General features: G+C 34.5%; 4 protein-coding genes and 1 long non-coding RNA gene across 12 annotated transcripts in view; 2 read left to right on the top strand and 3 right to left on the bottom strand.

Annotated features, from left to right (window-relative positions):
* LOC132197113 (dachshund homolog 2) overlaps window positions 1-9,225 on the bottom strand; it is a 117,099-nt gene extending 107,874 nt beyond the window's left edge. The window contains exons 1-2 of one of the 8 annotated variants that reach the window (XM_059620195.1): window positions 9,106-9,225; window positions 1,059-1,136 (exon numbers count right to left, since the gene is read on the bottom strand). The gene's annotated coding sequence lies outside the window, so the exon portion shown is untranslated. The remainder of the gene's footprint in view (window positions 1-1,058; window positions 1,137-9,105) is intronic. The other 7 variants (XM_059620189.1, XM_059620190.1, XM_059620191.1 and 4 more) reach the window with 7 other exon arrangements.
* A 1,252-nt stretch (window positions 9,226-10,477) lies between these two features.
* On the bottom strand, window positions 10,478-11,053 carry LOC132196344 (uncharacterized). The gene has a single exon (XM_059618911.1). It carries the CDS (start codon window positions 11,051-11,053, stop codon window positions 10,478-10,480), a length of 576 nt encoding a protein of 191 aa, XP_059474894.1.
* Window positions 11,054-11,252: 199 nt separating this feature from the next.
* Window positions 11,253-13,208, top strand: LOC132196343 (glutamic acid-rich protein-like). Its single transcript, XM_059618910.1, has 7 exons — window positions 11,253-11,597; window positions 11,713-11,951; window positions 12,023-12,091; window positions 12,154-12,294; window positions 12,348-12,606; window positions 12,951-13,124; window positions 13,175-13,208. Exons 1-7 carry the CDS (start codon window positions 11,500-11,502, stop codon window positions 13,206-13,208), a joined length of 1,014 nt encoding a protein of 337 aa, XP_059474893.1. The 5' UTR covers window positions 11,253-11,499.
* On the top strand, window positions 13,162-14,611 carry LOC132197115 (uncharacterized). Its single transcript, XM_059620198.1, has 3 exons — window positions 13,162-13,269; window positions 13,324-13,521; window positions 13,589-14,611. Exons 1-3 carry the CDS (start codon window positions 13,249-13,251, stop codon window positions 14,384-14,386), a joined length of 1,017 nt encoding a protein of 338 aa, XP_059476181.1. The 5' UTR covers window positions 13,162-13,248; the 3' UTR covers window positions 14,387-14,611.
* Window positions 14,556-15,660, bottom strand: LOC132197117 (uncharacterized). Its single transcript, XR_009441821.1, has 3 exons — window positions 15,395-15,660; window positions 15,069-15,193; window positions 14,556-14,847 (listed from the first exon to the last, which is right to left on the bottom strand). It is a non-coding gene; the product is annotated as an uncharacterized LOC132197117 (long non-coding RNA).
* Between the last annotated feature and the right edge of the window lie 6,400 nt (window positions 15,661-22,060).

Genomic DNA, 22,060 nt, shown 5'->3' with positions numbered 1-22,060 from the left:
ACTTTTGGCACAAGTGCTGCTGCGATGCGCAAAATCTCTGTGATTTTCGTTTTTGTTGGCCGCCCAGCCAAAATGAATTGGGTACTTAATCAGTTCCGATCAGTTCCAACTATTAAAATTTGTGCTAGGTAATTATAATTATGTTAAAAAATACTACTATGCAAACATTTGTTGTGATATATATTACTTTAAAATTTTGTTGCTAAATAAATATTTATAATATTTGAATTTTATATGATAAAATTTTTTATTAAATTATTTATTAAAAATATTTAAAAATAAATTTCATGCATAATTATAATTATTACCTTTTTCAATCCCAAACAAACTTTAATTTATTTTGATTTTTTAAAATTTATAATATAAATTATGAAGGGCATACTTATTGTATAGCAACAATTGATTTATCAAAATACTGGTTTCTTCTTCGGCTTGTTCTACAAATAGTAAATCGGCATGAAACTTATTGTATTTGCATATTTTATTCATCTCACAAAACATAAAAATAAACGAAGAGCATTTAGATCAAAATAAAATAAGAAAATAAATATTTTTTCAAATAATTAAAAAAAAAATTAATATAATTCTTTTAATTCTATAATTCTTAATCTTAAAATAAACCTTTCAAAAATTCAAGAAAAAGAATTGGCTTGGATTTCATTTTCAAATATCAATGACTATTTATTTTGAATATTGTACTGACAAAGATTGGATATTTGTTTTTTTCAGTGCAAACTGATTAAATTTTTCAATAAATCTCTTCAACTTCTCACAGTCTCAATAAGGCACAGTTTTATGGTCAAATTTTTTTGCCTAATATAAGACGAAATTAATTGAATGAACCTCAATTACAACTAATAACCGTTTCCCTGAAAATCGTCTTGACCCTCTTCGAATCGAGCAAATTATACAGAGGAAATTATTCCAAACTGACCATCCGCGCCCATACATATAAATCGGCACAGGGGAAAAGGAAAAAGGATTTGGAAGCATGAAATTAATGCAACAAAACAAGAGTATCGTTCTCTCTCATCGCGTTATTATAAAGAGATTCTTACCTTGGGCCATGCAAAAGGTTCGGGTCGCGTCGCCATAAGGTATGCGGCGGCGGCTCCATCGGGACTTTCTGGGCCTGTCTGCAACAATAAATCAAACAAATCACTCTCCGCTTTGATGTTATTAGAGCTTTTGTGTAATAATAATAACAGGCCCAATTGAAAAGCAGCAATTTTCTCTGAATGAGACCAAAGAAAAAAAAGATCTTGGATAAAAAAAATTCAGGCCTGATCAAATCAAGTTGGGGGATTTTTAGATTCAGTTTCTCAGCTTTCTCATATCGTCACTTGTTGACTTGTAAGATTGACCAAGTCCATTTAATCATATTATATGGGCAACGTTCGTAAAATAAGAAATATATCATGCAATCAATACTCTATATGTACAAAAAAAATCTCCAGCATTGGTGAGCAGATGTAAAAAAAAGTGCCAAGTTGGTGATCAATTTTACTAATTTTGTTAAATATTTTTTTTAACTTTACATGTTGCTCAAAACCCCTTAAGCTTTTCTTTGCCATTCATCAATTTTTAAAAGCTATAGGTTTCAAGAAATATTTAATTATTTATGTCTGAGCGCTCTCTGCATAAATACACCGGATTCTCACGAAAAATCCGATAAAAATAAAAATTCTAGAGATCTAAAAGAGCATGTAAGGCAATGTCATGCAAGTTTATTATTTTGACATCTTAATTACAGATAATTAGGATAATTATATTTTATATAGAATAATTTTTAAACACCATTTAGTGCACAAATACATGCACATACAGATACGAATGGATTTATTTTAATTTTCGCCTTAATTTTTAAATCACTTGTGATATTTTAAATATTGCACACATTATGAATAATTCTATGAAATGCTACTCGTCTATCCTGAGGAGTTAGAGTTAAAATTAATAAGTGCATGAAGTATGGTGTAAACTGGATTTATTTATTCATGATTTTTATAATTCTATATAATAATTATTGAAAAAACTATTTTATTGAACAAAACAGATGAAATGATATTTAAAAAAAACTAAATATTAAATTTTGTATAATACTAAATATTTCTCTGTAAAACTAATTACATAAAATAATTGGTTATTATACAAGTTAGAGAAATAACCAAGTTAAAAAAAATATTGAGCAACGCTGAGATGATCACAACTATTTATGAAATTAAAATTGATTCATTTATGTGATCTTATTATTTGTTTAATGAAAATGATATCTCACTGCACCGCAAAACATGTCGAGCCATTCAATATTAAACTTTTAATGCGTGTTGTTGTTGTTACTGCGGGAGAGCCGCGGTGTGGCGTGCAAGTGTACACATAATAATTTATTGTTTTTAATATTGTTTTTGCACCGGGGCTGAGAAAGCTGCTGCCGTGTCTCTGCTCTAATTCGGCTCTCGAGAGGAGGTGCATGCGGCACGTAATAATAATAATATTGCAGAGAGATTCATGGGCCGCTATTAAAAGTGCTCGGCATGTGTTGCCGACGCCACCGCCGTCGCGCGTAATGGCTCTTTTCTCCAACATCTGCATGCCTAATATTAAAACGATATTTTGACCCGCCGCCGCCTCTCTTGTATCCGCTTTCGGATTCCGACCGAGGACCGTCGGGCCCCTGCCGCTTTTGTCAATGCTCGGCTGCGTGGTGCTCAATTAGCTGCTCCATGATGGATTCGAAACACATACCGAACTGCATCCATAGCAGCCAGCGCGGCACACGCCTGCCCGGAATTGCCAATTTGATGGCCCAACTTGGGTCGTTCCGGCCACCTGAATCTCTAATGGCACTAATATCTCTCGTCGTCTCTTTGTGCGCAGTCAATACCTCCATGCTGCTTAGCTACTTTACCGTATACTTATCAAATTATATAATCTAAATTTGATATATTTTTTTTAAATAATCCACAAGGTGCAAAAATAGCTTAAATTCCATATTTTATAATTTTAAGCTAAATAATATGACGTATATTTGGTATGATTTAAATCACAAGAAGATAAATTGTTATTTGTTATGCAATCAGTAACTAAAACAAATCATTATAATTTTAATTACAAAAATATATAAGGTCGTAGTTTCATTCAATAGAATTTTAAAGCGCTGATAATTTGTAATAATTTGGTTTACTTAGTGAATCATTTAGTAAAATAAACAGAGAGCCCTAATTATTTTATAAGAAAATATATGCGGCCGAATAAATGTAATAATAAATAATTTAATTATATAAATTATTTTTAATAAAAATAGCGCTGAATGAATTTTTAAAATATATTTTAATTATATAGCCTTCGTTATTTAAAAATTATCAATGTTCAGTTTTAAAATTGAGAATTTTATAAGCACTTGGACGTTTGGATGTTTCGGGAGAATGCAACCTGCACATCATGGTTTTCATGGGAGTGTCTTATAAAATCTCCAATAAAATTTAGCAATTCTTTAATTGCATTCTTTTAACAGAAATGTGTTGAAACCTGATTTCAAATTAACTGATGAGTACTTCAAATTTTCTCTTGCAAATCACAATTTATATTTTCATGCTCAAGATGTTCTCAGCAGATAAAATGTGGAGGGTTCGTGATAATCAAATTCCATCTCAGTTCTATGGTAATGATCCGTACACGATTCGCACCCGAGCTTCTTGGAATTAATCCGAGACGGCAGCAGCGAATTTAACGGGGTGATTTTGCCGGAGCACAAACATCTCTGCTGTTCCATCGAAACCCTATCTATTGGCTGAACATACAGAATAGCGATCTGTCCCTTTTCGTCAGCACCTCCGGCAGCCCACATAATAATTATTCCAGAGTACAAACCCTGCTCGTGCAATCTCGAGCTCATTAATGGTCAGAGAGAGAGCTAGGCTGGGGTCCGACTTGTATGTTTTCTTATCAAATTAAATTGCAAGTTGAAACTCGAGCCGTGTAGCTGGACCAAAAATTAAAAATCGACCCCTTTTCCGCCCACCGGCGGGAACATGCATATTATTCAGCGACCGTCCGTCCGCCCCCTCCCTGCCCAAGACGTTCGTTTGCTCTACAAGTTGCTAATGCATCATGTCGAGGGGGTTGCGACAAGGGGTGTGTGTAATGAGGGTCACTCGAGGGTGAAAATTAATGGATGGATGTGCGTTGTAGGCCGGTGGATGGCCACAACGAAAACGAAGATTTCTGAAGACGTTGATTTGAGAATCAGATTTTGCACAACGTCAATCCATTTTGAAAACAAAAAATTTATAAAAACGAAAATTAAAGACAAAGGAGATTTGCCATTTAGCCCAAATGGAACAATGGTAAAGGGTAATATAATTTACTAGAAATTTCCTTCTGAAATGACAGGAAATTTTCTCTCTTTTTTTTTAACATTTTTCCTCATCATTGGATTCTTATTTGATTGATAATTATTCACGTTTTTTTTTTAAATTTTAAATTAAATTAAGATAAAGTATAAGCAAGGTTTTTCAGAAGAATTTTTAAATAAAAAAAATTGCACGATAAATTTTTTAATTAATGAATTTCCTCTAACAATTGAATTTTTTTATTACAAAATTATAAATGATGAAGTTATTGAAAATAAAATAATTAATCTAGATATAGTTTGCATCATGAATTTTTAAATAAAAGAGTTGCAAAAAGTTCCTCTCTTAATCTGCTCATAGTTTGTGTATTTTATATAGAATATTGAATGGGGACTCTAATAGGGATATAAGAGTAAAAAAAAATCTGATTGGGTTTCTACGCAGCGTGCGGCTTAAAAGCGAGGAGTGGGCCGATTTAATTACAGAGATGTGTCTCTGCTGGCTGTCTAATAATTTTGAGCCCGAGGACGAGGAAATAGCGCGCGTTTCCTTTAATCAGAAAAGTCTTCCTGTGATCAGCAAATTGATTCTGGCGAAGCAGCAGCTCCTTTGACAGCCGCTGTTTGGACAAAAATCAAAGCTGTTAATTAAAATTCAGCGCAAGCAGATTAATATTTTGACGGAGGAGCAAGAAAAAATAAACACGCTCGTCCCCTCTGAGCTGCGATTTTTCTTGGGCGGTTTCGCCGATTTTTTTTTTTTTTTACTGGCGGCGAGCAACAGGAAAGATAAGACGATTTTACATTGAAGGCTGCTTAATTAATTCCTCTCTCTCGTGGCTTATTTCCTATGCGGGAATGAATTTTGAATTTTCCCCTCTTCGATTCTCTGAATTAAAAAGCGTCATAGAGTGAAAAAAGAAATAAATACGGTCGAGACGCTTCTCGTCTCTCTCTGCTCTCGTGTAATTAGGGGAGGAGGAGACGAGAAAATATTTATCAACTTGTTTCACTTGAACGATCAGAATGAGAAAAAAAAGTAATTGATGGAGGCAAAGGTGTATTTTTAATATGAAAGACGTAAGAACTTGAGCTGATGTGAAGTAAAAACAACTGGCCTGGATAAATAAAAACACAAGATAAACTAAAAACGTGGCGTGCGGTACTCGGTACTATATTAAAAATATGTATGTTAAATATAAAATTTAAATATTCAAGCCTATTTTACCTAAAAAAGCTAAACAGGATAAATATTAATTGAGATTTTCTTAGTAATCTTGTAAAAAAATAGTATATTAATAAAAAAAAGTAATTTTTCACTTGCTAGTGGTGGTGCCGTTTTGTCTAACAATTTCTTTCTTTTCAGATAAATTGTCTTTAATAATTGAATGTAAACAATGTGATGTAACAATTTAAAAATAAACGATATTAATATTTAAAAAAAAACCAGAATTTGTGGTTCTCAAAAAAAATCCGGTGACTCTTTTTTAAGTTCCCTTTGTCTGGCACAAGGAGGGGCGATTTCAAAGTGCAGTAGCAAAACGTCTGTCTCAGCACCAAACAACTTTTACCCACCCACACAATCACGTATCTTGAGTGACCATAAAATAAAACACTGCCTTGCATAAATTTAAATTACACCGACCATAAAATAATATCGGAGAACAGGCAGCAGCTTTTTTTGCAGCTGCAAATGCGAATTATTCATCTTTGGCTCTCCAAAAGGTGTTATTATTTCTGACAGGCCTGACAAAACATTCCCACTTGTGCTTTATGAGTTAAGCAATCAGGTACCTTTTAAAGATATCAAAACCTCTGCAAAACGTCGTACCGGAAAACGGTATCTTTAAAAAATTAAAAAAAAAATAAGTATAAAATTTTTTTTTTTTCAAAATAATTTTTCCCTATCAGCACATTCCAATTAAACATATTATTTTAATTTATTTTTATTTACTTTTATTTCCAAATTTTTCACAGGCATAAGTCTAAAATTAAAGTAATCTGTCATCTCTGCTACTTTTCAAAACCAAAATTCTGTCACTTTGCACCTCTCCCATTTATTTCATACAAGCTTTTGCTTTCAAACAGCCTGGCAAAATGTGCGCCAAGTATGCCTGCGGCTTCTCCATCTCCAGGACTGCGGATTCGAAGTTTGAGCGCGCGGGTCACATCGATATTTGCGCACACGAGGCAAATACCAACACACGAAATGAGCACCCACATAAAACAGCAAATATGCGTACGAACCATGCAAGCCTGTTCGTATTTTATTATGTAAGAGGGCCTCCAAGTATTAATTTGATAGATGCAAGAGCCGAGAGTAATGTGCGGATGGAAAAGGGTTCTCGCCTGAAAATCAGAAAATCTCACTTCTGAATTATTAAATTGATTTTTCTTCTCATCACAAGCAAAATTCGTGAAAGATGAAATTATTTTAAGGGAGTGAAATCATTTATTTTGATATTAATCAATAACAAACTTGTAATTGATGTAGATTAATAATTTATCAAATTACTGTGACTATCTCATATTATTTACTGATATATTTGAAAATGTTGACTTCATTTTCTTATTTATAGACATTATTAATTCTGTTTGAAAATAAAAGCACGTATCGTATACCATCAAAAGTAGGAAAAAAAGAAAAAAATAGTAAGCAACTAAGCCATCGTATTTCTTTTCCATTCATTTTTCATCGTGTAATTGTAATGATAGACATATACCATGCAATGGAAAAGGACACAGAAAAAAAGTTATGTAATCAATATAAAATTCTTAAGAAATTTTCATGTAAAATCTGCCCTCTTATATTTAAAATGAACAATTATTTGGGCTTTTACAAATATACTGTACCCTAATTGACAGATTTTAAATCATGTAAGAATATATTGATCAATTTATTTGAATAAAAGTAATTTAAATATAAAACTGAACAGAAACAAATTTTCATAAAATAATTAAATAATAATTTAACTAAATATACTTTGTAAAAATAATATTTACTTATTTAATCATTGCTCAAATCAAAATTGTTCTATAAATGAAAAGAGTTTAGGAGGTCTAATGAAAAGCCATTCCCACGCACCACATCTTTTTCTCGCTCGGGCCTAATGAGAAGTGGAGATTGTCTGATGATAAATATCTGCGGCCGACCAAGGCCGGTCGGGAGAAGCATTGACACCTCTTCTCATTCTCGCTGGCAACAAATGATTTTTCGCCTAATGCTCGCCGCGTCACGAAACAAAGACCCGCACGAGATGGAGAAAAAATAATGCCGGGATAAATGACGAGAGCCAAACGCAGGTCAAACTCATCCTTCACGCAGCCGAGCATGTGTGTGGTGATGGGAAATGAATAGCAGAAACTCGAGCCGCCGATCAACAAATTGCTTTTCTTTCCCTCGAATAATATTCGGCCGCAGACACGCGGAGTTTAAAAGCCCCAAAAATTAATTGAATTCTTAATATGCCAGGCGAGCGGTATAATTGCTCTTTAATTACCCAAAGCGATTAGAATAAATTTCAATTTTTATCATGAATAAAATAAGCTTTTTGAAGGTTAAAATTTTATTGTCTTGATGCCTTTTAGATATGAAATCAGTTAATAATTACGGACTAATAATTTTCCCTTATGAACAAAACTGAATTATTCTTTTTTTTACCTCAAAGTTAGATTTTCCTGGTAATTTAAAAATTGAACGGATCAAAAGCTAAAAAAAAAAAAACACAGCCATTAATAATTTCCGTCGTCACTCGTCCCGACGAGAGTTGATTTTTTCGGCGTGCACCTGCGCGTGTGGAGAAGATAAAATTTAATCTAACAGAACAAGTCAATAAAAAGGGCATGTACACGCGGCGTTGATTTAAAATGAGAGACGCGAGTTGATATGTTTTTCTTCTCTTTGCTTTGCTGTGAAATCCAATCCAGGCGAGGAGTGAAAATTAGTGAACAGCTTTTCATTGATGAGAAAACTTCTTAAGTCGCCGCCGATAAATAATTTATTATTAACTCGGAGCAGAGAGGGTTCGTTCCGACCGACACTCACCACATTTAAAAACGCACGAGACGATCTTCGAGAGAAACGGAGACGCGTGTGTTGAGAATGATGGATGAAGGGACAACATAACTAATCTCCGCTTTTTCGCCTCGCTTTGCGCGGCACTCAATCTCGAAATCTAATTATAAAATTGCCGTCGACGAAAATGACGAAAAGCCGTCTCTGTCCAAACAGAATTATATAATTAAATTTAATTGATGCGGCCAAATGTGAGGTGGGCGGAGATGAATGTTTCAAAAACGATTTTCTGGAACAGCGTCTACATAATTCATTGTTTTTGTGTCTAATTAAAGGATTTTGTCAATCCATTTAATCTCCGTTCATCTTTCATAAAGCGTCATGCATGTGACCTAAGCTGCAATAAATGATTTGGACCAATCAAACTTTGCTCCCGAAGTTTTCTAACACAAACAGAAAGGATTTAGGTTTTTGTTTTTCATATTTCTTAAATTAAAATTATGTTTTTTCCCTCTGAATCTCATTTTGGATAAATATTTAGTAATTTTTATTTCAATAAAATCAGTTTTTTTTCCAATTTATACTGAAAATGACAAAATTTGAAAAGAAAGAAAAGGCTAATAAATATTTATAAGGAAGTGAATTTTTCTATTTGGCTTCTTTCATTTATTACTTAAAGGAAAAGGCGCGGCGAAAATAAAGTATTTTTTTTTCGAATCAAAAGTGATACATTACTCACCCGAACATAAGCTACCCTAGCGCTCTTTAGCGCCCGCGGAGAAATTTGTAATCAAAATGTGAGATTTGCGTTTCTGACGTCAGACAATCACGACGAGAGAGGGCGTTGCCGGGCTGCCGGCTCGGCCCGCTGTCAAGTTTGTTGTTGTTTCCCCAGTCGGCCTTTATTTCGATTTGGATGCAAAAAGTCGGCGTTGTGTCGGTCGATGGGGTCGACCAGCGTGTTTTGCGTCGGCAGGCGAATAAATTCGAGGTTGCCTGATGATTTCTACACTTCGCGTATGTCGGCGTCGGCACTTTCTGGCCAGTTCAAGAACTCCGAGAGGCAAAAAATATCACCCGAGAACCGAGAACATAATTATTATACAAGTATGTGGGAAAATGTGATTGATTGTCTGCTTGCCTACACACCAAGAAATAATTTCACACAATTATCGCTTTGAGTCCGCCAACCCTCTAAAACACTGCACTTGTATTTCTCAAACATAATGCAAATTTCGTGACTATTTTTCTATTGTTTCATTTTTATGATTCATGGAAGGGAATTATGTAATAAAATTATTTTTACAGGTGTGATGCACTCCAACCCTTCCCCCCGAAGCATGTGCTCTTGATGGATGTCGGTTGCGTCGGCGGAAAAATACAGACGAAAGGTGCCACTGAAGTTTGACTCCTCGGCCATATCGTAGTAAAAAGTAATGTAAATTTTTTCAAAAAAAGTAAAATGTGAAGGAACAATTTGATCCTGAAATTGAATAAATTAAAAATTTTCAAAAAATATTATAAAATTCAAACACTATGTGCCAAATAATTTGTAGAAATTGAAATTATTTTAAAAAAAATTCACTATTTTATTGTTCCAGTTTTATTTCTGGTTTATGCATACCAAATAATGTGTAATAAATTACGTTTACAGGTCTGATGGACCCCAACCCACCCACCGAAGCAAACTAAGCTGATGAGATGCTCGATGCATATCGGTCATGTCGGCGGAAAGATGGACGAAAAGTGCCGGTGTAGTTTGGCTGCTGTGCCCAACCGTAAAAAAAAAGAATAATGTAGAATAGTGAAGTCCAATTTTTTTTATAAAAAAAAAAATCCTTTTTTTTATAAAAAAGATACTTTTTGTTAAAAAAAAAAAAAAAAAAATACTAAAATGTGAAAAATAACTTTGGTGCCGCAGAATAAATTTCTAAAAATGTCCAAATTTTTTTTAAATTCAAATAATTCTATTTGCCTGATAATTTTTATAAATTAAAATTACTTGAAAAATATTCAATATCATCACAATACAATACGTGTTTTTGGATACATCATTAGAAATAAAAATTCAGCTTTAGCATAAGAATAATATATTAGAAATTAAATTGGATTCAATCAACATCAGCTTCCTTGTAACCTTTGTAAATACCATCTTCAGATGGCCACATCAATCTAATGCTATGTACCACACATGAAGGTATAACCTTCCTAACCTTGTGGCCAAGTTTTTCATAATTATTCAGCCATAGTATGAAAACTCTGTAGGCAAATAATCTGTAGTTGGCGTTGTCTTCTACGAGCCACTTGGCTTTTTCTTTTGCGTCTTTGATTTTCGATACGTAAAAGTGTCTGTGAAGCTTGATCATATTCAAATTGAGAACAGCAGTTTTAAAGTCCTCCTGATGTGTGATGCAACTTTTAGAGGCATTTTTCATCATAATCTGATCAACTTCTCTGCAGCACAACGACTCGACCCCCGTTGGCATTGGAATACAGAGCCCACAAGTGCACCAGTGTGCGTTGCTGACCCGATGCTCCAAACGAGACCTCTCATCCTCAGCTTTCTTTTCTTCCAGAAGAATCTGTTGCAGCTCTTCTTCGGTGTACTCAGGGTCAAAATCTAATGAGAAATCCAATTCAGTCGGTGCAATATCTTCCTCCGAACTCGATTCGGAATTGCTATCCATCTGATCTAAATAATAATATTAGTTATTACATATAATATGCATAATATAAATTTTACTTCGGAACAAAAATATTGGTGGTAAACTGGAGACTACAAGTGGGTTTTACTGTGTGAGCTTTATTTTGCAGTCACATGACTGCGAAAGTGTTTCAAGAATGGTGCTTGGTGCTCATCCACCCAGAGAGGTGAACAATCCGAAGGATGATGGTATGTGTTGTGACAAGCTTCATTTTTCAGTCACATGACTGCAAAGGAATTTAAAGAACGGTGCTTGGTGTTGATGCGCTCATCCCACCAGAGGTCAAAAAGCAAAAAGAAACACAGAGAGCCATTTTTCAGCAGATAATATCACCAGTCTCATTGCCAACTAAATATTTATATTTTTTCTCTTTGCCTACTGAGCATCAATTTTTCCGAATCAAATGTAGTCAATCATTTATCAATAATATGGCCAAGTATAGTTGCTTTCTCTGCAATAAAAGAAGCTGCAAAAAGGATGAACGCAGTCTTCATAAGTTTCCTAACAAGGAAAAGAACTCTGAACAGTAAGTTTTAATAGAGATAATATTGCATTTCCTATGGCTTGTTCAACATTTACATGAAAAATATTATAGTTGACACTTATAAAATTGTGCATTATAAATTTCACTTTACTTATAGGCACAAAGGCTGGTTATTGAAACTTGATATAAAGGAAGAAGACTTTGACGGTAACATCCATGCCTTTCTCTGCTCGGAACATTTTGAGGCATCTGAGTTTGAAATTGGTCCAGAAATGAGAAAAAGATTAATGCCAGATTCCTATGGAAACTCAAAGAGACAGCTGAAAGAAAATGCAATACCGACACTAAAACTTCCACAGAAGCAGCTGAAAAAAAAACCGGCTCCTGCTTTGGAAGGTATAATAATTAATAAATTGCTGATAGAGATTGGCAGAAATAGTGTGTGTATCATAAAATTTTAATTGCAGTTTCCAAGCAATGTACTTCCAAATTGGATAAATCTGCTGGCAGAAAGAGAGTCCTTTCAAGTTATTCTGGTAAATAGTCTCTAGGAGTTATATTTGTCCTTCATATTTGTATCATAATTTTTGTTGTGCAGAACCTCCACCGCTCCGACCGTGTGCTCGAGGGTCCAGGGGTGAGCAAGAGCAGAACAATGAATGTTCGGACACACAAGACGATGCCTCAGAGGCGAACGAGGATGATGAGAGCTACGCTGCAGATCATGATGATGAACATGGCAAGGTCTAATTTTAGTCTGCATTATTTTTATTAACCATATACTTTATGCAGATGAAACTTTTGGCCCTCCTGATGATGAGGGATCCTCATCAGAAGATTCTGAATTTGATGAAGATGAGGATAATGAGATGACATTCGGCGGCAAATCTTCGGTTTTCTTTGTCCAGAAGGAGTGTCTGCTGCAACTTTTTAAGTTTTGCCAGCAATGTGGAGCACCAGTTGAAAATACAGAGGTCCTGGAAGTTGGCACACTCGTGACCGTCAAAACAACCTGCTTGGAAGGGCACTTCAATGAGTGGAAAAATCAGAAGTATGAAAAACATTAAATTTTTTCGAACAGTCCTTTTTGCCATTTTTGGCACACAAACGTGAAATTAAATTATTATTGTAATATTATACAAATTTCCTACAACTGAATTTGGGAAACTTTAATCTATATATTTTGTATTGAATATCTAAATATGTTTATATAATTATTACTTATATTATATTTTATTGATTGTTCAATAATGTTGTTTATACTGTTATTTGTTGAAGTTTTTTACTCAACATATATTATTACTAAAAATCAATTGAATTATATGTTTTTCTAAAAAAAAGAAAATAAAAATATTTGTTGAAATATAAATTTATTCATAAATAAAATTTTTTAAGGGTTATTGAGTCACAACCTTTACTGAATGTTGAAGTCTCCTCGGCAGTATTCCTAAGTGGTATCAACTTCGAAGCCTATCAGCGACTTTGCACAGCCCTCAACTTATCAAACATCCACAAAAGTACCTACTTCAGAAAGCTCCGAGCAAATGTTCTACCTGTCATCGAAATGACGTGGCTGCATGAGCATGGAAAGGTGGTGGAAGAATTAGTGACAAAAAAAGAGGAAATCATTTTGCTCGGGGACGGGCAATATGACTCGCCTGGGTATTCTGCAAAATATGTTAGCTATATCATCATGGATTCGGCAACAGAACAAGTAAAAAGGAATAATTTAAATATATGCATGTTTTAAAAAAAATTTTCAAAAAAGGTTGTTGACTTTGTCGTCTTTCAACGAGGCCAGGTTTCAGGAGAGCTTGAGAAAGAGGCTTGTCAGTATCTGCTTCTTAGACTGATGGAGCTAATTCCTCATGAATTATTTGATGGGTTTTGCACTGATCGTCACTCAGGGATACGGGCAATGATGCAAAAGGAACCGTTCAAAAGTGTTCTCGCTCACTATTTCGATGTGCGTTCATATATCATGCATCATTTACGGCACCATGTAATACTGAAAATTTTTATTTTTTAATTAGGTTTGGCACCTAGCAAAAACTTTGATGAAGGTGTTCCAAGCCACATGTAGACTGAAGGTGTTGGCTGACTGGAAGGTGTCGATTGTCAACCATTTTTGGGCGTGCTGTAGAAACTGCAAGGGAGACGGCAAACTACTGGTTGAAGAATTTCAGTCCTTTCTCTTCCACATCCAAAATGTGCACCAATTTGAGGGCAGCAAACTTACAGCATGCCGACACAAGCCCATCACACCTGAAAAGGAGAGGAAGAAAAAATGGCTCATCCCGGGAAAGCATGTAAAAGAGTTGAAGGCGATTGAAAAACTTGTGAACGACAAGAAATTTTGTGCCGACATTCAACATGCTGCTAGATTTGTGCACACCGGTGTGGTGGAGAGGCTCAACAATCAATCGATGAAATACCAACAGAAGTACTGCTCCTTTGGCCACAGAGCCATGGTTTGCAGGAGAGCGCTTGCCTGCTTGGAGCAGAACAACAAGTTGAGACACCCATCAGATGTTGTTGCTCTGGATGACATCTACGTCAAACAGTCCGGTCGTCGGACTTTGCGGAAAAGGTACCGAAAAAGGGCAGATGATTGGCGACGACATCTCCACGAAAGCATAATTGCAGCTCTTGTCTTCCCTCATCAATTCCACTACGACGAGAACTCTGTGAAAAAGTTGCTATATGAGAAGCCTATCCCCAAAAACATCAGCAAAAAGCCTCCGATGACTCCAGAGGAAAGAGCCAGAAATTTGATGTCTCGTCTACATGACTGCGGGGTTGTTGATGAAGAAGCTGAAGATAGTGAATAAAAATTCATCTGGCTAACACTGAATTTTGATTTCAATTGTAACCAAAAACACTAATTGTATTTGGATTATGTTAATATTTTTAAATTGTGACGATATTGAATATTTTTCAAGTAATTTTAATTTGTAAAAATTATCAGGCAAATAGAATTATTTGAATTTAAAAAAAAAATTGGACATTTTTAGAAATTTATTCTGCGGCACCAAAGTTATTTTTCACATTTTAGTATTTTTTTTTTTTTTTTTTAACAAAAAGTATCTTTTTTATAAAAAAAAAGTATTTTTTTTTTATAAAAAAAATTGGACTTCACTATTCTACATTATTCTTTTTTTTTTTTACGGTTGGGCACAGCAGCCAAACTACACCGGCACTTTTCGTCCATCTTTCCGCCGACATGACCGATATGCATCGAGCATCTCATCAGCTTAGTTTGCTTCGGTGGGTGGGTTGGGGTCCATCAGACCTGTAAACGTAATTTATTACACATTATTTGGTATGCATAAACCAGAAATAAAACTGGAACAATAAAATAGTGAATTTTTTTTAAAATAATTTCAATTTCTACAAATTATTTGGCACATAGTGTTTGAATTTTATAATATTTTTTGAAAATTTTTAATTTATTCAATTTCAGGATCAAATTGTTCCTTCACATTTTACTTTTTTTGAAAAAATTTACATTACTTTTTACTACGATATGGCCGAGGAGTCAAACTTCAGTGGCACCTTTCGTCTGTATTTTTCCGCCGACGCAACCGACATCCATCAAGAGCACATGCTTCGGGGGGAAGGGTTGGAGTGCATCACACCTGTAAAAATAATTTTATTACATAATTCCCTTCCATGAATCATAAAAATGAAACAATAGAAAAATAGTCACGAAATTTGCATTATGTTTGAGAAATACAAGTGCAGTGTTTTAGAGGGTTGGCGGACTCAAAGCGATAATTGTGTGAAATTATTTCTTGGTGTGTAGGCAAGCAGACAATCAATCACATTTTCCCACATACTTGTATAATAATTATGTTCTCGGTTCTCGGGTGATATTTTTTGCCTCTCGGAGTTCTTGAACTGGCCAGAAAGTGCCGACGCCGACATACGCGAAGTGTAGAAATCATCAGGCAACCTCGAATTTATTCGCCTGCCGACGCAAAACACGCTGGTCGACCCCATCGACCGACACAACGCCGACTTTTTGCATCCAAATCGAAATAAAGGCCGACTGGGGAAACAACAACAAACTTGACAGCGGGCCGAGCCGGCAGCCCGGCAACGCCCTCTCTCGTCGTGATTGTCTGACGTCAGAAACGCAAATCTCACATTTTGATTACAAATTTCTCCGCGGGCGCTAAAGAGCGCTAGGGTAGCTTATGTTCGGGTGAGTAATGTATCACTTTTGATTCGAAAAAAAAATACTTTATTTTCGCCGCGCCTTTTCCTTTAAGGTATAGTTGAAAAGAGAGGCAAACAAAGAAAGACACAATTCACACGTATAATAAAAAGAAATCCGTGTGGAGCTGCCCACATTTCATGCTTTGGTGCTATTTATCATCGGCTGCTTTTTGCCGCCTGCGTTCTCGTTTTGTTCATCTCTCGCTCATGGAAAAGGGCATTTCAAACATAATGAATTATCGATTCCCACCGTCCATTCAATCAACATCCACAGGCTGAAATGAAATGCGTTTCTGTGTACATAAAACGAATTTGTAAGTGTGCACGTTTTTGTTACACCGAGAGGTGGCGACAGCAAAAAACAAAGTCATTAAAATAATCCGCGCGCGTTATTTTTTTTCCTTTTCTTTGTTGGCGCGCTTCGGCGTTTTCTTAGTTCGGCTCTCTCAAGGTAAACAGATATGGCTATTCTTGAGACGAGTTATTATCTTTATATATTATTTTATACACATTGCCGTCCAAACACACCAGCAGCAGCAGCTCAATATTAAAAAGCCGGCCCGACAAACACAATGAGAGCTCTGGTGTTTTGTTGTGTGCTGAGTGAGTGTGCCGTGTGATTATTATTATTCCTCGTGAGGCCGACGGACCGACGGATGGATGGATGATAAGTCGATCATGATTGGCTGCTTTTTGTGTTTGATGAAATGGCTCTCATCATCAGAAATTACCTTCCCAGTCGGCTCGCATTTAATGCTACACACTCTTCTGCTGTCTGCGGTAGTTGAAACATAAACCAAAACCATAATTAGAAATAATAATGGACGACGATTCAAAATCAACAATAAATTTTAATGGTGTTTTAAGCACAGAACACAATTATTAATTGGAATAATATCAATGGGTTTTTTGTAATCAGAATACCATTAATTTTCAAAAGAACCAATATTGCTAGTCAAAGGTATCCCTCAATATTATAATCATAATGTTATTGATTTGATGCGCTATAAAGTTATCTCTAAAAATAACATTACGTAAAAAATAATTTTTTGAAAGTGAATAATACTCATTTTTGAAAATCAAGATGTGGAACACTAAACATGTTGAATAAAATATATTTTTGTTATAAAACAAAAAAATTAGTTTAAATGCAGTTAAAAAAAATTATGTTATAAATTTAGGTTATAAAAATTTTAAAATAACTTTGGTACAAATTAAATTGCTTTTTATTTTAAATAATTAAAAAATGACTTGAACAGCTTTTCGTATAAGAATAATCTTTTAGAAGTTCATGTTCCTGGGCGTTAATTTTTTTTTCAATAAGTCATCAACTTATCAATTTTCCTGAGTGACTTGTTGCAAGAGAATAAATTAATTGAATTGAAGAAAAATAGTTAAATAAATTTGTATTTTCTTCTACACGACAGACTGTATAATATATTGATATTGCAACTTCTAGATCTAGAATTGAGAACAACAACTAATGGTTAGCAATTGAAAAAATTTTTCTCATCATTGAATTCCTAATAAATTTCATTTTTATTTGGCATTAGAGGGATTTCAGATTCTGCTTATAAAGTTATCCCCTGACTAAAATCCACCATCCAGAGTTTGCTCGATACATATTTTGTTTTGTGCTTTGGGCCGCGGTCCTTCTTGGTTATTGTCAGTGGCGGGGTGGTTTGTACAAAGGCTTTGGCCCAACCAAACAAAAGCAACGTGCTCCCAAGATGATTGTTCTTTCTTGTTTACCTCATTTCCAGACAAAAGACGAGCTAACTCGCGCACACACACAGATGCCGCGCTACTAACTTCTTGTCGGTCTTATATTTTACTATACGGCTCTCTTTGTATTGCAGCGTGGATCCGCGATCGATGATTTATTATTAATTTAAGTTTCACACAATGCTACCGCCACTCTGCAGTTCAATTTCGGATGATTAATTTTCGACCTGGGCGAGCGACGCAATAATTTCTCTCTGTACCCAGAACTTTCAATTTGTACAGGTGCTCAAAATAGAGGTAAATTATTATTATAGCGATTTACAATGTTCCTTAAAAGCTTTTGTAAAAAAAAAAAAAAAAAAAACAGGAAATTACATTTTTTTATAGACTGACTGACACTTTCTTCCTTTATTTTCATTTCTCTCTGCATTTAGCCAAATTATTTATAAATTTTCCTTTCATAAAATGGTCACAACCTTTATTTTCAGAAATAGCTTTATTCTTAAATCATAAAATTGACTCACTCCATACGAATAATAAAATTAGTGTAGATTGTATTAATTTATAATTATTGAATTAAAATATCAATAGGTGCTTCTTACAATTAAAATGAAGTCTCGACAACCAATTAAAAAGAATTTTAAATACTTCATTAAATTTTAAGTTGATTTAAAAAATTGATGTTTTTTTTTAGCCATCCAGGGCACAAAATTGCCAGTTTAAGCTGCTAGTGGTGCTGCCTTTCCACATCTCCACTCGCGCAGCATTTAATAATGAGGACACCCCGCGGACTCATTTGAATAATTAGAGTCGAAATGAAGCAATGAGAGCGGGCATAAAAGTGAGAAATGGCGCTTCTCTGGCTGAAAATTGTTCCGCTTTGATCGCGGCTCATTTGATTAGAGCTGCTGGAAGGGCGCGAGAGAATTAATTGTCAGCCGGCATCAGACTCAAATGCCTTTGATTATTGTCTAATCTGGCGCGTCCCTCTGCAGCACGAAATCGTGTTTGCCGAGCAAATCTTGGCTGCTTCTCCGAGAGGGAGAGAGAGTCGATTTGAATTTATCTCGGGGCACGCTTGATGCAGCCGGCAGCACCCTCAGTTTATTTTCCGATGAATTGCTCGGCGACAACACTTGCTCATTTGAGCAACAAATAACTCTCACCCATTAATTGAGCCGCTGCCTGCCCAACTGTGAATTCGGAATTTCGTCCGCCCGCCGTGTGCTGTTCAGTCACACGGTGCTGATTAATTCTCAGATTTACTCTCAAACGCGGAAGAGAGTCGTGGTTTTAAATTAATTGGAAGGAAAGCGATTTGTCACTTTTCAGACTCGTCTGAAACCCGCTCAGAAATAAACAATCCAAATGAAATTTCTAATTTAATTTAAAACACTACTTTACTTAACAAATATATGTATGTTGAATTCAAAATTAATTGGTCTATGCGAAATGGGATATACACTGCAGAAATTTAAGAAAAAATTAAACAATTGGTGATCATTTTTAAAAATTATCCTTTTTTCAAATACTACACCTGCTCATTGATTTGAAAGGATCGCACGTTCGTTTGAAGAATTTATAAAGTTTTAACGTAAAAATACCCTGTCAGTATCAACAATAAATTTTGAATCTTAAATTCTCAATTATTACAAAAGAAAATAAAATTATTAAAAAATATAATGCTGCTTAACTTAAATAGAAATACTAAAAGCAATATGTTCAAGTAAAATTACAATTATCAGATTATAATGATACTGTTTTTTTCTATAATTAATTTTTTTCTATATTTAAAAATTTCTTTAACAAATAATATAATTGCGTCTTGCAATTTTTTTTTTGTTTTATTATTTAATTATTTTAACAACCTTTATTATATAAATTAAATAAAATACTTTTTAATTTTTTTTTCAAATATTCAAAATAGTTCCACCAACATTTTAAGTGCAACATCTTCATAAATATATAGTAACCCATTTAATAGTATATATTCCAATAATAAATTAATTTCCTATCATTACCAATTCAGATTAACACTTTGATCAAAAGCTTTACTCCACATCTTCGCATTCTTCGCTAGTGGTATTGTAATTATGTTAAAATAATTTATTTCCTACATCTTTAAAATGAATAAAATCTAGGTATTTGAATATTGCAAATATTGTTCATCTTTTGCTGCGTTAAGTATTTTATTCAGAAGGTTGTGTGATGGCAAATTGCTTGAAAATTAAATTAAATTTAGAGCCAATTATTATTTTTCATTTTTATTATAAATCAAAATTATTGCGAATAGTATTTTAAACAAATCGCTCTAAATTTATTTATAAACAGGAATGAACAGAAGCTACTCACGAGAGCAAAGTTGTTTGACCTTCCCTGATTCACCTCATTGAAAGCGGCGGCTGCTTCTTTACACGCGTATTAATTTACATTCTAATGCGGGACAAATTTAAAATGCGAAATTGAGCGCTTAACGAGCCATATAAGGGCGCGCAAACGAGTCGAATAAAATCTCATTTCACGTAAAAATCTGTGTTGCTTCTCATGAGCTAGGCAGCAAGAAAATAAGTAGAATTATAAATATCAATGGCGGCAGCCGGTTCTCATAAATAAATTATTAATTCCTGTGGCTGTGTATTTCCTCCCTACTACTCGACTTTAATTCTACATTGCGTGCCGCGATCCGAGCTCACATAATAATACAACAATAATGGCATAGTCGCGCGCTCGCCGTCTGATTGGCCGCGCTTGTTTTGTCCAACAAAATCGCATGAAACACCATGCAAATGTATGTAAAAAATCCCTCTGATGGATTCGGCCGCCGTACAATCGGTTGCTGCTTGTTTTAATTTACAAATGGAAGCCCTGCTTTTTTACTCTCAATACGAACTCAAATTATTATTACGCGCGCAGCCCTCTGCTGGAGAATGAGAAAATACTTTTTTTCTTCGGAATGGGTAGCAATTACAAAACCATCTCTGTAATGTGACTTTTATTCATGAGGCGCGATGGAAAAGAGAGGCAGCTTCTGCGCTAATATCTCTCCTCGGTGTATCCAGACACGGATTTTTATTACACACGAGCGGCCCTCTGAACCAAATTAAAATTAAACAGTGGAAATGCGAGAGGAGCTTGAGCATCTTGAAATCGGTTCTTTTCTGTTTGTAGAACTTTCAATGTTTCATTCCTGATTTGACCTGAGTTATTCAATTTAATTTATTAGAAAAATAAAATTAAGAACTGTTACAATTAAAAATATTTTTAATTTTATAGTTCAATTTTCATATAAATTTTACTAATTTCACTATAAATTTGTATTTATTTAATTTTTATATTTAATTTATGTCATATTTTTGTTCAAGTAATATTTTTTATTATTAAGAATAATTAGTTTTAACAAATAAAACATAATTATTAATTACGATTCAAATAAGAAGTATCTCGGAACCCATTTTATTATCAAAAAATGTTTACACTAAATTGGTAGGCTTCATTGGTTAATGTGTATATTATTGAAGTAAAATAGGAAATAATCATTTTAAAAATAATGGAAAATGCTTGAGGAACTCCTGAAATATTCAAGGACTAAATTATTTATATTTTTTCAATAATCTTGGATTATGATTTTATAAACTTATGCACTGAATCAAGCTTACAAGTCTTACAATTGCCATTGCTGAATTTTTAAATTTATACTTTTGTGATTTATTCAATATTGAAAAACATGCTAAAAAACCAAATGCATCTGACTCAATTGCTGCTACAAATTTGTACCTGGATTGAATAAAAATGCACTGATCCGAAAATTGGCGCCGACACCAAAGCAAACATGTAATATGCACTGCGTGTAAATGTGCACACATGCGACCTTTTTAAAATTTGATATTTGCCAACATCAATTGTTTCGGTGTGTGCGCGTCATTTCCATTTTTTCTGATTTGACCTCTGCGCACACAACCCCTGAATCAACACCGCAGCATTTTTATTTATTATACGAACTGTGCTGCCGGACCCGTTTAATTTTTGACGTTGTTTGTCAGCGTGTAATTAATGGTCGATTTTTATCAATGCCTTTGTTGATTGAATCGAAATGTGTTTATTTATTCCAGCAGTGCCACTCAGCGGGACGACCATTGGGAGGGATCATCGTTTTAATTTAAAAAACTGATGCATCCCGACGGCGGCGGAAAAATGCCTGATTTCTATCGAATGGGACCCCCTGCCCGTCCCATTCGAATGGAACAACAAAAGGAGAAACCTTTTTATGACTTGACGATTGCTTCGCACCTCAATCTGATTCAAATTAAATAATAAATTAATCGTTTCTCACGCCACTGTGCGTTCAATTCAGGGGCACTCCTTGAAACAAAAAGGAAACGAGTGCTTCTTTTTGACCTCTACTTTTGTATGAAAATATAGGTCAATGGAAATATAGGTTGTCTGAAACAGATCCGAAGCTTTCTTTCGCTTTTCCGCTCTCCCATCACATAACAGGGGTGCATCTGTATATACCTTGGATATAATAATAGACGCGTGTTGCGATGAGCGATTTTCCACCC

Source organism: Neocloeon triangulifer, unplaced genomic scaffold, assembly GCF_031216515.1.
Source record: "Neocloeon triangulifer isolate White Clay Creek 2 clone unplaced genomic scaffold, ASM3121651v1 ptg000012l, whole genome shotgun sequence".
Classification (NCBI taxonomy): domain Eukaryota; kingdom Metazoa; phylum Arthropoda; class Insecta; order Ephemeroptera; family Baetidae; genus Neocloeon; species Neocloeon triangulifer.
Note: the sequence above shows the minus strand (reverse complement) of the source record. Positions and strands in the feature narration are given on the sequence as shown.